This window comes from Piliocolobus tephrosceles, chromosome 5 (assembly GCF_002776525.5).
Source record: "Piliocolobus tephrosceles isolate RC106 chromosome 5, ASM277652v3, whole genome shotgun sequence".
Lineage (NCBI taxonomy): Eukaryota > Metazoa > Chordata > Mammalia > Primates > Cercopithecidae > Piliocolobus > Piliocolobus tephrosceles.
This window is the reverse complement of record NC_045438.1, coordinates 34,070,247-34,088,505: the sequence shown is the minus strand read 5'-3', so window position 1 is coordinate 34,088,505 and position 18,259 is coordinate 34,070,247. Positions and strand designations below refer to the sequence as shown.

Sequence of the window (18,259 nt, the reverse complement as noted above, 5' to 3'; positions counted from 1 at the left end):
AGCACAGTCGGTTTCTCCTACTGCCTCTCCTGTTGTCTTGCAGATGGCCACTTTCTCACTGTATGTATCTTCCTTTCATAAAAATACCAGTTCTGTTAATCCAGGCCCCACCCCTATGATTTCATTTAATCTGAATTACCTCTATAAAGGCCATGTCTCCAAATACATTCACACTGGGAGCTAGGGCTTCAGCCTGTGAATTTTGAGTGACACAATTCAGTCCATAACAGTCACAGAGTGCAGAACATGTTTACAGGTACTAGTGGGCCATGCAAAATTAATGTGTGTATTTGGTTCTGTAAGAAGAGAATAATCAGTAGGTACTATAATAGAAAAGGTGTAGTGTCGACTCTCATAGGCTTTTTGGACCCCTGTGCCTCTGAAGGGATTCTTTTATCAAGATACCCCTGTGTGTAAAATTCAGGAAAATTTTTCAGACTTCACTTGATAAGCTTCAGATTTTCCAAGGTTCACACAGTGACACAGCCTGATGCAGGATATTCTAAGTGATTCTGTTGCCTAAGCTGAATCTCGCCTGTCTCCTTCCCAATAGCCACCTAGGGCTCCAGACAAATAAGCATATGTTAACCTCATATTTGCATGAGACTCATTAAAGTTGTGGTGTTTCAGTGTACCACAACCAGGATAAGGAACAACAGGAACGAACCATCACAGAGTTTCTTGGAACTAGGGGAAAAGAAAGAAAGAAGGAAAGGAAGGAGAGAGATTGAGACTGGGTTTAAGTCTTGATTCTATCACTTACTAGTTTACTTGACTTTAGGGAAGTTCCTAAATTTCTCTGGACATCAAATTCCTCTTTTGTAAAATGGAAACAAGGATACAAGGCCTCACCAAGTTGTCATAAGGATTAAGCAGAATAACACCTAAACAACTAGCATGGTATCTAGAACATGGTAAGCACTCAGTACATTTTAATTAGCTTTCCTCTTCTATGATAGTACCAGGTGAGAGAGTGAAAGAGAAATTTGGAGAACAAAGAGAAAAGTTAAAAGTTCCACTTTTATGTAGGTGACTTAATCGATATAAAAGTATAACTTGTAAACCTTAAATAATACCCTGCATCACATGTTGTAAATTAGATACTATGCTAAGCTGTACAATAGGCATTGCATTTGAGCCATTTGAATTAAATTATCATTACCACTCTTATATGGTGACAGCAGTTAAGTCCAAACTCATTTGTTAGAATTGCCTGGTTGATGTGTTAATAAATATTGTTAAATGGATTAAAAGGTACCAGAAACAGCTATGTGAACTGTAACGGAATCCTCTGGTTAAAACCCTTCTGTGCCTTTCCATTAGCCATATTATTGAGTCTGAACTTTTTCAACATGCATGATCTGAGCCCTACTTACTCCATTAGCCTCAGCTTCTCCTACCCTTCTGTCTCAGCTCTCACATCTAATGCCGGGTTCCCACCACACTGGATTCTTAGGTGTCTCTTCCCTGGACTCACACATGCTGTGCACACTGGGACATGATATATATATATTATCATTACTGCTCTTATATGGTGACAGCAGTTAAGTCCAAACTCATTTGTTAGAATTGCCTGGTTGATGGTTGTATATATATATATATGTAAATATATATATAAATATATATATAAATTACATATATATATGTAATTTTCCATTACATATGTAGTTGTATAAGCCAAACATTTTCAGATACTGTTTAAGTAGAGGGGAAAACAGCCTAAATGTATTATTTAGTATAGATGTTATTATGTCCTGCTTTATACAGTGTATCAGATCTAAATCTAAAATGAATTGAGGTCTTCCTCCTTTTAACTACTATAAGAGATTTTTTTTTTCTTTTCTTTTTTTTTTTAGAGACAAGGTCTTTCTGTGTCACCCAGGCACCCAGGCTGAAGTGTAGTGGTGCAGTCATAGCTCACTGCAGCCTCCAAACCCTGGGGCTCAAGTGATTCTCCCACCTCAGCCTCCTGAGTGGCTAGGACTGCAGGCACACACTACCACACCCAATTAATTTTTTTTTTTTTTTGTATAGAGATGAAGGTCTGGCTTTATTGCTCAGGTTGATCTCGAACTCTTGGCTTCAAGCAGTCCTCCTGCCTTGGCCTCCCAAAGTGCTGAGATTACAGGCATGAGCCATCATGCCCAGCCAAGGATTTTTAAATTCCTGTGCAGCCCCTGCCATATCATTTTGACTTGGGTTTTCAAAAGAAAAGGAAATCAAATATGATTACCATAACACAAAGAAGAGGATTCTCATAAAAAGGCTTTTCCTCTGAAATTCGTATCAAGTAAAAATAACTTATAAGGATACTTTTTAAAGATAGAAGGTTTAAGTTGTTGATGTAAAACATAAAAAATTTATGTGTGTGTACAGAAATTTATCTCAAAAAGAGACATTAACAGTAAACCAAGCGATGCAATCAGATTGTTCCACTGAGTTTTTCCTTTTTGTAAAACTGTAGACCTTCTGAAGAATTTTTTTTCAGATGCATCTGCTTAGCACAGAGAATGAGACTTAAAGGTAGTATAAAACAATTCTAAAAAAGTAAATGGTATGCAAACTTTTTTTTAATTTGCTTCACAAGTAATTTACTTAAAAAAATTAACATCTGCTATTTTGAAGCTAATCTTAGTGTATTGAATGCTTGTAACCATTTCTCAATCCCACAGTCTTTTATCTTGCTTCTCCTGCTGTGTTCCCACCACCCCTCATCCCATTAGCAAACTTTGAGACAGCCTCACACTTACCAAAGTACTGCTTTGGTTTCAGCTGCTCTTCTGCAAGAGGAAGTGAATGTTGGGGGTTTTCTCTGTGGTACAGTTGTGATAAAGCTGTGGTGGTCTTATCTCTCTCTTAGGTAGTGGCTCTTTATGACTACACAGCGAATCGATCAGATGAACTAACCATCCATCGCGGAGACATTATCCGAGTGTTTTTCAAAGATAATGAAGACTGGTGGTATGGCAGCATAGGAAAGGGACAGGAAGGTTATTTTCCAGCTAATCATGTGGCTAGTGAAAGTAAGTTTTATGCTCCCTTCCTGGTTTACTAGTATGGTATAACTGATAGTCCAAGATTTTATCATTTTCTAGTCTTTAATTTACTGTCTTTGTAACCTTTGCATATGTTTACCAATGGATATTGCTTTTCATTCTCATGATGTAAAAAAATAAAAAGAGGAGGCACTAGTATGTTAGAAAGCTGCTACGTTCTGAGATTGGAATGTTTGTTTCATGGACTTCTTATCCCAGGGGACCCTGCCCCTCTAGCTACCACCTTTCTTATTCAACTCGTTTGACCCTGCCATCTGCCTCGTGCACAGTTCTGCCAGTTCTTCTCTTGCCACAGTGACTTCTCAGCTGACTGGCATCTTAAAAGCCTCTAGTTCCCCAACTGCAGTTCTTTTACTTTGTATACCTCAGTCCTAGCTGGTTACCTGTGAAAACAAAACTACAATAAGTTGTTTCATTCTCAAGTAAATTTAGCCCTCATTTATGGGAAAAAACAAAATGAGCCAGAGCTGAAAATATGTAAGCACAAAGTTGATAAATGACAATTATTTAAAAGCTATATGCACATGTTGACAAAGCCTAGAACTTACCATGTGATGTGACAAGACTGTATGAACCTATCTTGTATTTTAATTTCTACTTTGTGTTTTAATAATGGTTTCTGTTCAATAAATAACAGCTTAAAATGAAAAAAAAAAGAACTAGAAAAGAAAATCTAAATACGGGTTTCTGAAAGCTGTAGATTCACCAGTAGGCCTTGAGAGGTGAAAACAGAACTAACGCAGAGAGCCTGAAAACAGAAAATAATAATAACTTTAAAACTATCATTAAAGAGAAGAAGTACAGTAGTAGTGCTTCTTCAGAAGAATACATCCTATCCACAATTAACTTGATAGCATGCTAGGAAAAGCACAACACTCAGGGGTCAGGAAAACTGACTTTTAACCTCAGCTCAACATCTTACACTCATATGCCCCAGTTACCTTCTGTAAAATGAAGGAATTAAATGATAGCATCTGTAAGCTTTTCTTCTGTAAGCACAAAAATTCTGGTTCTGATTCAAAATGTAGTGTAGGCAGGCCAGGCACTGTAGCTCATGCCTGTAATCCCAGCATTTTGGGAGGCTGAGGCAGGCAGATCACTTGAGGTCAGGAGTTCAAGACCAGCATGGCCAACATGGCGAAACCTCGTCTCTACTAACAATACCAAAATTTAGCCAGGCATGGTGGCAGGTACCTGTAATCCCAGCTACTTGGGAGGCTGAGGCAGGAGAATCGCTTGAACCTGGGAGGCAGAGGTTGCAGTGAGCCAAGATTGTGCCACTGCACTCCAGCCTAGCAAGACAGCAAAACTCTGTCTCAAAAAAAAAAAAAAAAAAAATGTAGTGTAGGCAGCCTTGAAATTGAGAACAATCTGTGTTTTGAATATTTAAGTCTTTTGTTTCTGTAAAGAAATAATTATTATAAATAATAGTTGGTTTTCAGGCTAGTCCATGAAACTGTTTAACCCAAAACTATGACTAAACAAAAATATTATTGATTATAACTTATAAGTTTTCAATTTTGACAGCCAAAGAGATGAAGGAATGGAAGAAGAATTTCCTTCGTGATTACCAGATGCTGGGCTAAGCCTAGATAAAATTGTCTATCTTTGGCACCTTCCCACGACCTTGTCTGCAGCCAGGTCCTTCCCATTGCTCCCTTCCCCAGTCTCTCAAGTGCCCTAAGTCTCACTGCAGCTCCCTTCTTCAGCTTATCTGCCACAGTCAGCAGACTCCTCCCCTAAAAAGTGCTATGTGTCTCAAAAATTGTACCACTTCTCATTCACATAACAAAATTCTTAATTTCTTCTGTGTAACTATTTCAGTTACCTTCTTGTAAGTAGTAAATGACATATAACTCTGTTTTTTTTTTTTTTTTTTTTTTTTTTTTTGAGACGGGGCCTCACTTTGTCACCCAGGCTAGAGTGCAGTGATGCAGTCATGGCTCACTGCAGCCTTGACCTCCCGGGCTCAATCAGTCCTCCCATCTCAGCCTCATGAGTAGCTGGAACTGCAGGCGCATGCTCCCATGCCCAGCTAATTTTGACATACAACTCTTAAACTCTGTTAGAGGTATATTTTTGTGTTTAGAAGAGGTTGTGTAATGGAAAAAACATAAGACCATATGAAAGGAAGAAATTTTAGGACAGGTTAATTCCCATGTAGGCATAAGACAGCATATAAGTTCCATAAGTTCAGCACTTTTAACTTCCAGATCATCTAAAATAGCCAAGTTCCTTCTTCCCATCGTTGGCTCTCCCACAGGGTCAACAGCTGAGGTTAAACAGGGGTAGCTTCGGTTTAAATCAAGCTTTTTAAATCAACAGCTGCCAGCACATACTCTGGAGTATGCCTCATTTTAACGAAATATTAGAATCCATTATTCTTTTCGTATACAAGTGGAAATATTTTTTAAATTTTCTCACTTGTGTATCTCTAGGCAAGGTGGGATTAAGTGCTTTAACTTGAGAATCTAGTTTACAAAAATAACCTCTTAGGCTTGCAGATCTTGAGAAGATATAGATGTTTGAGCTACAGTGAATTGAAAAGCTGATAAGGCCAGATGCAGTGGCTCATGCCTATAATCCCAACACTTCAGGAGGCTGAAAAGGGAGGATCACTTGAGGCCAAGTGTTTGAGACTAGCCTGGGCAATATAACAAGACTCATCTCCACAAAAAATAAATTTATTTTAAAAGCTAATAAAATTTTTTCTTCTTCCATAATGATCAAAGCCAGACCTCTGAGGCATATTGCAGTGATGAGTTGATGGCTACATATAGAAATTAATTATTTGTCTCAATAATGACCATCCTTCACCTGCCATAATTCTTTATTATATCCCAGAATAATTTATGTTTTCTTTTGGCATCAGTCACTGCTTCTTTAAAAAGCCTCGTATAGACCAGAACAAACAGGGAAAAAAAAAAAAACTTAGAAAATCTGAGACTGTAATGATTGAATTCTCACACTTCATTAGGGATTATTTCCCTTTCCCTTTTATCCTTTTTTTACCTGAATTTAACAAAAAACTCAATTGCCCAGTTTTAACATTAGATAAAAAAATGACTGTCAGTAGCATATTCTAGTCTAAAAATAGTAGGAAGAATTGTCCTTGATCTTTATCTGAAGCCAACTATGCAAAGTCAATGATCTAAGGGAGTGTATGAGCAGAATCTCTACCCACTGTTCAATTGAGAGCCTGTCCTCTAAGAGAACACCACAATAAAAGAAGTTCATACTTCCACTGTTATAAAGAACTTACTCTCTTTGTATCTTAAGGCGCTGGAAAGAACAACATGATCAGCTTCTCCCCATCACATCTAACACCCTTAAAATATGAGATAAAGAAACCCAATAATAAAACCACTCCACATACGAAGACAATTAGTATATCTCATAATCTTAGTTGTACGATTTTGATCAAGTATATTTCAGTAATTTCTTTCAATTCAGAGATGTTCTTAACCAAAATACATTTTTGTTTTAACCCTTCAAAATTTGCACATAGCTCTTTAGATTCAATACCCTATATAGATTCAATAGATTACATGGAATATTGGATTATAAGAATCTTAAATTCAACACTGTATATAGATTCAATATCATATAGAGTCCTAACTCCATGCTTACTAATTTCATATCACCTTCCCAAATTATCTTTTCCTTTTTTTTTTTGAGACAGAGTCTCTCCCTGTCTCCCAGCCTGGAGTGCAGTGGTGCTATCTTGACTCACTGCAATCTCCACCTCCCAGGTTCAAGTAGTTCCCATGCCTCAGCCTCCCCAAGCTGGGACTACAGGTGCCCACCACCATGCCCTGCTAATTTTTATATTTTTGGGTGGGGACGGGGTTTCGCCATGTTGGCCAGCCTGGCCTCAAACTATTGGCCTCAAGTGATCCGCCCGCCTCGGCCTCCCGAAGTGCTGGCGTGAGCCACTGTGCCCTGCCCCCACATTATTTTTTCTGCATACCTCTGACTGGTAAAATCCTACCTAGTCTTCAGAGTCTAATACACCTACCACTTCTTCCACTAAGCGTTTTCCATCCCCACATCAGAGTTTGTCTTTGTAATTATTTCACTTTCAAATAATGTCACATTTATTTTACAGTTACTTGTAAAGATGTCTTTCTCTGACCAGATTGTAAGCTCCTTGCTAGTGGAGACCATCTTTTGATGATCTCCATATATTCTCCAGCAGTTCCTAGCAGATATCCTGGCATTTAGCAGGTTCCTGGTAAATGTGTATTGAGATAAAATAAGCATCTGTCTGACCACATAATAAGTGAAAATGACACCTTCTACATTTCTGAAATCCAGATGATTAAAATTTTCCAATCATAGTTCTTTTGATAACTAGTGAGTAAAACTGCAAATTGCCATAACAAGTAAGTTTTAGGTGTCTTATTGGTACACCAAGGAGCTGAATATTTCTTTAATTTCGTATTTGCCCCTACCATCAATTGCTTTTCCCCCATGAAGCAGTGCTCCTCAATTTGATTGCATGAATTCCTTTTTCCAATTTCAGCACTGTATCAAGAACTGCCTCCTGAGATAAAAGAGCGATCCCCTCCTTTAAGCCCTGAGGAAAAAACTAAAATAGAAAAGTCTCCAGCTCATCAAAAGGTAATGTTTTTAAGAATATGTGTTTGCATGTGTATTTTGATTTTCACTGTCTCTGGATAAAATACTACTTTATTTTTTATGCTTGTTATCCTTCATTGTTCACATTATTTTTTATGTCTTGGTACCTACATCATTATGAAATACATAAGGCAAATATTATAGCCATTTTCCAGATAAGGAAACTGAGGAGGCTCAGAGAGGTTAAAGTAGACTCCGGGTCACAGCCTAAGTGATAGGACAAGGACCCAAAGTGGAACTTGTGGCTTTAGGTGCTATCTCTACTCTGCACTTATTTCTTTAACTGTGGTACGGACAGTGTCATCAGCCCCACCTGGGAGGTAAACATTTATGCTGGAGATCACTGGAGTTCACAAAACTAAGATGTTCTATCTTTCTGGAGCATTCCTTTTACTTGGAAGTAATTTTAAATGTTTTTATGTTAAAAATGAATGTGGATGTATTATCAGCCACAGCAGCCAGAGAACTGTCGTGTGTTTCCGTCTGTGTCATCAGGCCCTTCGGGGATGTTAATCAGTATTCTTCTGAGGTTATCAGTGCTTTGGCAGGAATGTTTAATAAGCGCTGTACTGTCGTGTATACTGCTTACTAAACTTTTATTATACCACATTAGCTCTTCCCTTAGACTGAGTAACCTCACTGCTTCTTGATTCCATGAACCAACATAGGTTTTTTTTACAAATACATTTCATGTACATATCATTACAATGTCAAAATAAATTTTTTTGACAGTTGAACCTGACATGTATTGTTCAGTCATTCAGCATGTATTTATTGAATGCCTTCGTCCATGCACTCTATTAATCCCCACTGAAACAGGAGTTTCAGGAGTAGGCAAGGCACTTGCCCTTAAGTTGCTTACAGACTGGCGCACACACCTGCAAGCAAGCAAGTCCAGTAGACTCTGGTAGAAACTGTAATGAAGATATATACACAGTATATTGGGAACACATACGAAGAAAGCCTCTTAAATATACCCTGGGGGAGTCCATGTAGAGTTCCTAAGGAGGAAATACTTGACCTGAGGCATCTAGGATGCAAAAATATGTGTTAAATCAGTGAAGTTAGAAAAAACTTTCCAGCAGAGGGAATAACATAATTAAGTTATGGGATCTATGATTATGTCTGGGCGTAAGTTCTAATAGAGAGAAGGACGGGAGAAATGCAGGAAGCAGGCCACAGAAGAGCGTAGCATACTCTGATAAAACACTTAGATTTTATACTCGAGACGAAGGGGATCAATCCCCTGAAGGAGGTAATTCAGGGAATGACATGAACAGATTTGCATGTTAGAAAGGTCATTCTAGCGCAGCAGAATAGTTGCTGAATTTGAGGTAGCTAAGGACCTAGCACAAGGAAGTTCGGAATCCATGGAAATAAAATATGAAAACCTGAACTAGTGGGGATGGAGGGCAGGGGACATAAGCTGTAATTGACAGGATTTTATGATTGATTGGATTTTATTAGTGAGGTTGGAATCTAGGATTTTGCTAAGCGTCTTGACTTATGCAACTGAATAAACAGTGGTGCAACAGAAGTAATTAAATAAGGAAGATTTGGGAAGACAGGGGCAAGAAATCATCATTCCTTGCAGAGTAAGAGATGACAAGCTCGGTTTTAGATATCTCAATTTGTTAGTAGTATCTGTAGTGCTCCCAGAGAGAAGTATTCACTGGGAGCCAGTAATGCAGGATTGGAATTTGAGAGAATGTAGAGCTTCAAAATCAAATGAGAATTAGTGTGTTAGTTCTATTATATCAGTAAATGGAAGCTTGTAATGAAGGCAGAGCCCAGAAAGTATGTCATAGAGTTATAAGAGGGGAAGGCCAAGGACAGAACCCAGTTAAACACTAGTATTAAGGGAGAGTTAAAAGAAGAGACAATTGAGAAAGAATAAAGGAAAAAAAGAAAAAATAATAAACATTAAAAAAAGTGCCCTGGAAGCCAGAAGAGGTAGAGAGGTTCAAGAAGAGTCTAGCTGGAAACAGCCAAGCAGTTAGGTTGTCGAAGCATTTGGTCGTCCAGAGGACCCTGGTAGCTTTGCACCAGTATCAGTAGAGTGGCAAGGATTGAAGAGCAGAGTAAAGGTAGAATGAGGCCCCAGCATGTGAACGCTCATGGAAGCCCTCTCAGAGCTTCTCTTTGAAGAATAAAAAAAGATTCCGCAGTGGCTAAAGGGAGGCCTGGTGTCCATGAATTATTTTTTAAATAATGGACAGACGTAAAATTATATATTAAGGAGACAAAGCCAATAGACAGGTTCAGGTTGAAGATAGATAAAGAAAGGACACCAAGGACACAGTGGATCTTGGAGAAAGCAGAAAATACTTTATTGGAAAGACAGATTGACAGATTAGTCTTGCTCCAAGCAGAGGGTTCTCAACTGAGAGTGATTGTGCCTTCCAGGAGTCATTTGGCAATGTTTGGAGATGTTTTTTGTTTTCTCAACTACAAGGTGGGGGATAATATTGGCATCTGGTGGGTAGAGGTCATCGATGTTGCTCAATATCCTAGAATGCAGAGAAGAGCTCCCCCAACAAAGAATTCTCTGGCCAAAAATGTCAACAGTATGGAGCTTAGAGCAGTGCCCCTCTAACACAGGTAAATGTGGATAGGGATGCAGATAAGTTAATAAAGGGTTGAAGTCTAGAAATTAAAGATATTTTTATGTTCTCCAAAACAAAAAGCAAGGTTTACTTCTAATGCGAGAGGCAAAAGGAGTGAGATAGGAGCACAAGAAGTATAATAACCATTGGGGTAAGGAAAATAGGGGCTCATTTAGGATATATGAAAAGATTCCTTAGTAGTTCTGGGAGCTGCTGTTTGGATACCATAAAAATGGAAGTGGCATAAATCTGTACCGTTGGATTTTTTTCTTCAGTAGTCTCTTCTCAGCATCTAAGGCATAGCAGTAGAGGAGGCAGATTTGGTTTAATATATAACTGGAGTTGTGAATGTGAAAGGAACACAAGAGGTTAAAGTTACCAGAGTGACGCACCATAGAGGATTATCCAGTTGGAAAGGACATAGAATCAGAAGACTGGCAGAGTTAGAAAGCAAGCTACTGGGGCCCAGGTAGAGGCATAGTGTCACATGGAAAAGGAGTCAGCAAGCTGGAACTATAGTGTTCAAGGCCATAAACTCTTGCTTATTTAGTGTCTCAGATGTCTTGCAGCTCAGGTTATGATAAATTCATAGAATATGTCTAAAAGCTGAAGTGAAATTGAGGAACATGTTGTTAGAGTTGAACTGGTCAAGGAACTAGGACCCAGAGTGTTGGATAGGTTGTACTCTTGAACATTAAGATTCCAGGATGATAGCAAGAGTTAGGATGAAGAGGAAACCGATGAACAAAGAGCTGATATCCTTAATTCTTAGGTTAGAACAAAGGTCTCAACTTTGGCTTCACATTGAAATCACCAAACCAGTTAAAAAACTAGATATGGATTACAATCTCTACCCCTTCAAATACATTTAATTGGTGAAATAGGACCTTGGCAAGGGCAGATTTCAAAAGCTTTCCAGGTAATTTTAATGTGCAGCCAACATTGGCAGCCATTGTGTTAGAGTGACCACAGGTCTGCAGATCACAGATGCAAAGATAAGCAGAGGATGTAATAACCAGATGTCAGAGCACCCAAGGAAAAGTGCTTTGGCATTACAGTACCCTAAAATCAGCAGTAGGGAGCTAAGAGGAGGTCACTTAACTCCTGGCTCTCATGGTTCATGAGAGAACTATGAACTATGTGAAAATGGGCATGTGAGAATGAATAGCCTGTGCTGTAAGGAACTGAAAGAAAAATGGTTTCTTGGTAAAACATCAGTTTCAAATAAGCATGGTGATGGTTGCCTCCAACAATGTAAGGACTGTAAGGGATACAGTCAAAAGGATTGGCAGAAATTTGATAATGGGCAAATGTTGCATGTGTAGTATTACCCATTGTTTGTAATTCAGCACCAGATTTAGGAATTTACGAAAATGCTTGTCTTAGTTGCGTCTGCTATAACAAATGTAGACTGGGTGGCTTAAATAACAACATTTTTTTCTCACAGTTCTGGAAGCTGGGAAGTTCATGATCAATGTGCTGACAGATCCAGGGTCTGGTCAAAGTCTCCTCCCTGGTTTGCAACCTCACTTATCCTCACTGGGCAGAGAGCAGAGAGAGGAAGCAAGCGTTTTTGTGTGTCTCATTATAAAACCACCAATACCATTTATGAGGGCTCTGCCCTCATGACCTAATTACCCCCCAAATACCTTCTAATAACCATCTCATTGAGAGTTAGGATTTTAACACGTGAACATGAGGCCCATAACATAAACATGAGGTTAACACAAACGTAACACAAACCTGAGGTCTAAATTTACAACATAAAAACCTTTAATGCAGTGGAAGCATTTATAACATTGGTATAAAGGGTTGCTGTGGCAGCTAACAATATGTTTAGTCTATATTAAAAACTGTGTGATGCTATGAAAGATACAGCCTTTACTTTCTGTGATTTTCTCATGTCCCTGATTCTGCAACATGCTATCCTTTGAAACTGAGGTGACCTGACCCCCGCTCCTCTTGGTATGTTTCTGTCTATTATCCTTGAGTTAACGTCAACTCTGCCAGAGGAAATATAAAGAACTCTGTCAGTGTCTTACCTGTGAAGTTGGTATTGCCCCTTCATCTTCCTGATGTGCCTATGTTCTTAGGGATAGGGACCTCCTACTCGCTTCCAAAATGTCCCAGTTGTCACTGCCTGTGCCACTCCTCTACTTAGGTGGACTCACTGCATCATAGTCTTAGTTTAGACAGTAGTTGATTTTTTAAATTTCCTATGACTTTTGCCCCTCACAGACTGATCTCCATGCTTCAAACATGCCTTCATACTCATATTGCAGCGGACCAGTTCTTCAGATACCATCATAACCCTTGAGGTCTACTTCAGACTAATCCCACTGATGGCCAAACCTTAATTCTAATACATTTAAGGAATTTACAGTCATGTAAAGGAGTTAGAGAGGGTAAAACTCCATTTGGGCCAGGGAGTAGGAATGTTCTAATGGAGGGTATGAGACTCAAATTAGGTTTTAAAGCTTAAGATGCATGGATTTCTTTTGTTGAAGAATTTGATCTTCTCTATCTGAATCCACGTGTTAGAATATAATCCTGCATATATTTTTTCCTCTTAGGAATGTGCTATGTGTGTAAGACAGTATTTTACTTCCCAGTGAGAGAAAGTATAACAAATGATCTATGTTTATGTAAAAAGAAACCCCTAAGAAATATAATGTTGCCTTGAGTAATTAAAATGATTTGGGTGCACTCTGAGTCATGGAACTAACAGCCAACTTTTGAGAAATGTGTAACTGAGCTTCTTAGCACCTGGCTAGTTGCATTTCTTAAATTTACCTCCTTTATTAAAGTATATATGGTTTGATTTTATCAATACCTTACCTTATAAACCTCCCACAGAGTCTGTCAGATATTTAATTTCATGTACAAGTCTTATTTTTATTATCACATATAAGATATGTTTTTTTTTGTTTTTTTTTTTAAGAAAGAACATGAAAAGTAGTCTCTGACAAAGTGACTAAAATTGTGGGGCATCTAAGTTCATAGAATTACAAAACTAGTGACATGGAAAGGACCTCAGAGATCATCCTTGGTGATTCTAATCAACTCCTTCATTCTACAGGAAACTGAGATCCAGGAAACTCTAAGTTTGTTTAAAATAATGCTGCTAATTAGGAGCATGGCCTCCACATTCTCAGGCCAGTGCCCATTTTCCTCTACCATCTAGTTAGCAACACACACACACACACACACACAGTTGGTACCTGCACAGTTAGCCAGGTTTTGTATCACACTGGTTTTTTACATCCCTGATTTTTTGGTTTGTTTTTGTTTTCTTTGTTTGTTTGTTTGTTTGTTTGAGACAGAGTCTCGCTGTGTTGCCAAACTGGAGTGCAGTGACGAGATCTCAGCTCACCGCAACCTCCACCTCCCAAGTTCAAGCAATTCTCATGCCTCAGCCTCCCAAGTAGCTGAGATTACAGGTGTGCACCACCATGCCCGGCTAATTTTTGTATTTTTAGTAGAGACAGGGTTTCACTATGTTGGCCAGGCTGGCCTCAAACTCCTGACCTCAAGTGATCCACCTGCCTCAGCCTCCCAAACTGCTGGGATTATAGGCCTGAGCCACCTTACCCAGCCCACATCCCTGTTTTGTGTTTGTTTCATTGTACCCTTCTTCATATGTAAGTTTCAAGAATTGTACTCTATTTTTAATGAAAAAGAAACCTCAATCATTTTCCTTTTTAAAATTATTTCTTTTCAAACTATAGAGTAAGAAGTAAAATTATACTTCTTAATAGCTTGGCAGCTGCTGCATCTTACATGTTCTTCCAAGTGGAACACACCTGCTCTGTTGCTGATTGTGCCAGGTACCTTCCAGCATTTCATCTGGTTCATTGAAATGTTAGTAGGTGATGGCAGCATTTGTTGCTGGCTCTTTGCTGGAGGAGGAGGGGACGAGATGAGTTAATCATCCCAGAACAAATCAGTAACAACTTATACCACAGGAGAGTGGGAGCAGGATAATGTTTTCCTCCAAGTTCATTCCAGAACGTTTTTACCAAGGTGTGCTACAAATTGCATCTAATAGAAAAGAGAATATAGGTGTTATCAGGAAGGAGAGAAACTCAGAAGCTTAGAAAACAAGTAGTGCTGACAAACTTTGTTCTATTTTTTTGTATTTTGGGACTTTTTTTGTTTTTTAGCCTTTTTGTTTTTGCTAGCCTAAGTATTAACCTGTATGATCCATTTATTTGGGGAGGAAAGTTATTACTAAAATTTTTTTAATTATTAGAGTTGTTCTACTGTAAAAAAATAATATATGTTCATAGTTTTTGTTTTTTGTTTTTTTTTTTTTTTTTTTTTTGGAAGGCAAAAGAAAAACACATTTATATGGTAGTTTATAAACAAGCGAAGGCCCAAGAGATAAATTTTAGAAACTGAATTCAATTTTTTCCATAAACCAAAGTTGGATTGCCGTACCTACAAATTATGTACAAATGCTTGTGAAACAGGCTTAGAATAAACCCATTTTGAATTACTCAGCACAGTTAAAAACAAAATCTTTTGTAGAGAAAAGCCTTTTAAAAACCTAAGAGAGATGTTTTTCACAGACTCGACCCTGATTTTGCACAAAATGGGCAGTTGATTTGGCTTAATTTTATCACACACCAGACTTACCACAATAGTTACGGGAAGACAGAGGCAGGCTAACAACAACAAAAAAAATCACAAATACAACAATGTATTTCATTTTGCGAGCAGGTACTGTTTATTAAGCTGACGAGACTCGAAAAATAATCATGGTAGACACCTTAGTTCATTCTTCTAATAAGCCTGTTGTTGATCTGGTCCTCCCTGTTGCCAGCATCTCCACCTTCTACAAAATGGGTGGTCTTTTTCTTCATTCCACCGCATGGAGAAGATAACTTGAAAGGCCACAGGAAGTTATTTGCCTCTTTGAAGCGTTTTCCAACAGTATAGATCTCATGAATCAGATCCTCCATGCAGATGATGCCATATTTACCAAGAGATCGAGCAATCAAAGCGTTATCTGTCAAAGCAATTCGCTTCTTATTGATTTTGCCATAACTACGCTTGTAGATTAGCTCATTTACTGACTTCAGATTGGGGTACCCCCATGCAATATATGGTTCTACAATCCTCAGCATGTTAATCGAAGCCTTGTTGAGCTTCACAAAGGTTCCATTGAAGATTTGATGAAGGCAAAGAAGCTGCAATACCTTTCGGACCTTTGGGCTCACACCACTGATACCTCTGATCCTGATGACAAACGCCAATTTGGGTTCAGCAGGTACATAGAAGTTGCCAGCTTTTCTTGCCATCCTCGCCATTCGAATTTCAGTTGTGTACATCTGCCTATATTCCTTGTGATAGTGCTTCGCTTTTTCATAGATAAGCTTCCTCCTTGCCTTTCGAAGCATCTTTTGGGCAAACTTCTTTCTCAGGCGCTTGATCTTCAGCTCTGCGAAATTCCTTCGCTTTTTCTTAAGGGTTTCTGGCACAGCGGGAACCTTCTTCTTCTTCTCTTCTGCACCCTCCATGGTTCCAGCTGGAAAAAGAGCCATAGTTTTAAAATTTTAACCAGTATAGTATAAAATGAAAAATGAATCTTCTGTCCTGCTGGTATTTATGCTCATTCTGTTTCTTGCGCATGCTTACAAAAATGTTCTTGCATATATAACTAGACATATCTTTGTCTACTTTTTATGTTTATGAAACTAGGATCATACTTAAGATTCTGCTTTTTCTTTTTTCAATATATCTTCAACATCTTTTTTTTTTTTTTGAGATGGAGTCTCACCCTGTCACCCAGGTTGTAGTGCAGTGGCGGGATCCCAGCTCACTGCAACCTCTGCCTCCCCGGTTCAAGTGATTCTCCTACCTCAGCCTCCCGAGTAGCTCGGACTACAGGTGTGGGCCACCACGCCCTGCTAATGTTTGTACTTTTAGTAGAGATGGGGTTTCATCATGTTGGCCAGGCTCATCTCAAACTCCTAGCCTCAAGTGATCTGCCCGCCTCGGCCTCCCCAAGTGCTGCAATTACAAGTGTGAGCCATCACTCCTGGCCTCTTTTCTTATTAGCAGAGACCATCCTATTTTTTAACCATTTTTAGGTACCAAAATACCCAGTTTTCTTTTTTTAATTCCTAAAATCTGTTTTAGGAATTAAACTCCTGAAAATCCTATTTTCTTTTTTCTTTGTTTTTTCTAAAAAACAAAACCCAAAGCAAGAAAGTACTGTTTACCTTCTATTAGTGTTTCAACATTAATACAGTCAAGTATGTTTTTATATAAATGCTAGATGTACAGTAATAAGTAGGCACAGAAATGTTAGATTATTTTTGAAACTGTGGAGCAATTACTGTTATCTTTGCTTATATTCTTCTCTAAAAATTCATTAAATGAATAATAGTTATTGGTTTTGCTATTCAAGATAATTATAAAAATATCTATTATAGCTAATCTTCACATGAGCAGAGGAGTGTCTTAATAATTTTCATTATTTTATTAAGCATGTAGAGTCAATAAGAGCATGCTAGCTTAATTCCAAAGGATAGACTCTTCTAAACCAAAATGTATACTCTAGTTATGTTCAGGAACAGCTGCTTTCTTGCCTAGTTCAAAACAAGAACAGAGAACCCAAAAGCATTAGATAACTTCATGGTAGTTCCTCTTCCAGCCAAACACAACACACGCAAAATTTTTTTTTTTTTTTTTTTTTTTTTTTTTTTGAGACGAAGTCTCGCTCTGTCGCCCAGGCTGGAGTGCAGTGGCGCAATCTTGGCTCACGGCAACCTCCACCCCTCCAGGTTTAAGCAGTTCTCTGCCTCAGCCTCCGGAGTAGCTGGGATTACAGGCGCCCACCACCACACCCAGCTAATTTTTTGTATTTTTAACGGTGAATCTGTCAGACTCTCAGAAAAATGGTAGGCAATAAGTAGATTGCCCTCAATGTGCATGTGTTTTTCTTAGTCTTCAAAGTATCTAATAATTGTGCTGTATAACACTATTTTCAAATATCACTTTATAGAGAAAAATTTTTTCCATTTATTGATCCCTGTACCAGGAATGAATCTGAATTATTGTTAATCATAGGAATAATATAATTTATTATTATCTTAAGTCCAACAACAAATTTATAATACACAGTGCTGATTTTTGTTATGGTAAAAGTTTTTCCAAATAGCCAGTAGTTAGTTAATATACACTAAATCTTTGGAAATATGGTCGTAATTATTGCTTTTTTTCTATTGCTAAAGAATAATATCAATTTGTATTTTTTTAGTTTAGTAATTCTGTTCATCAAAGAAAATACAGTGATTTATCTCTATTATATTTAATAAAATTAATTTATGCTTGGATTTGCTTTAAACTTTTTGTAATATTTGAAGTTTTCTTTCTTTATCTGAAGAGAACTGAATCAAAACTAACTTTATATACATCAAGGATAGTGATGAAACTGACCTGAAATCTTACCTTATAAGTAAGTTAAAACTAAAATGTGGCCAGGCGCGGTGGCTCACGCCTGTAATCCCAGCCCTTTGGGAGGCGAAGGCAGGTGGATCACCTGAGGTCAGGAGTTCAAGACCAGCCTGACCAACATGGAGAAACCCTGTCTCTACAAAATTAGCTGGGTGTGGTGGCCCACGCCTGTAATCCCAGCTACTCGGGAGACTGAGGCAAGAGAATCACTTGATCCCAGGAGGCAGAGGTTATGGTGAGCTGAGATCGCGCCATTGTACTCCAGCTTGGGCAACAAGAGCAAAACTCCGTCTCAAAAAAAAAAAACACTGAAGTGCTTATTTGTGTCCCATGAAGAATTTCAATGCAGATAGCACTAATATGTTTTCTTCTTTCCCCATAATTTGTTTCAATAATTTATAACACCTGTCTTGAGAAAAAAGTATTAATTTCATATAAATGTTATTTGCATTTGAAAAATATATATTATTGTGGAGTCTAGAGAGATAAGTG

General features: G+C 38.2%; 1 protein-coding gene and 1 pseudogene across 3 annotated transcripts in view; one reads left to right on the top strand and one right to left on the bottom strand.

The window, feature by feature from the left end:
* The window catches only part of AHI1 (Abelson helper integration site 1), a 227,370-nt gene that overhangs the window by 181,857 nt on the left and 27,254 nt on the right, over positions 1-18,259 (top strand). For both annotated transcript variants that reach the window (XM_031935545.1, XM_023230652.1), the window contains exons 24-25: positions 2,861-3,023; positions 7,582-7,679. In XM_031935545.1, coding sequence (XP_031791405.1) covers positions 2,861-3,023; positions 7,582-7,679 — 261 coding nt within the window. The remainder of the gene's footprint in view (positions 1-2,860; positions 3,024-7,581; positions 7,680-18,259) is intronic.
* LOC111554919 lies at positions 15,061-15,841 on the bottom strand (annotated as a pseudogene). Its single transcript, XR_002735367.2, has one exon. The product of XR_002735367.2 is annotated as a 60S ribosomal protein L7 pseudogene (transcript).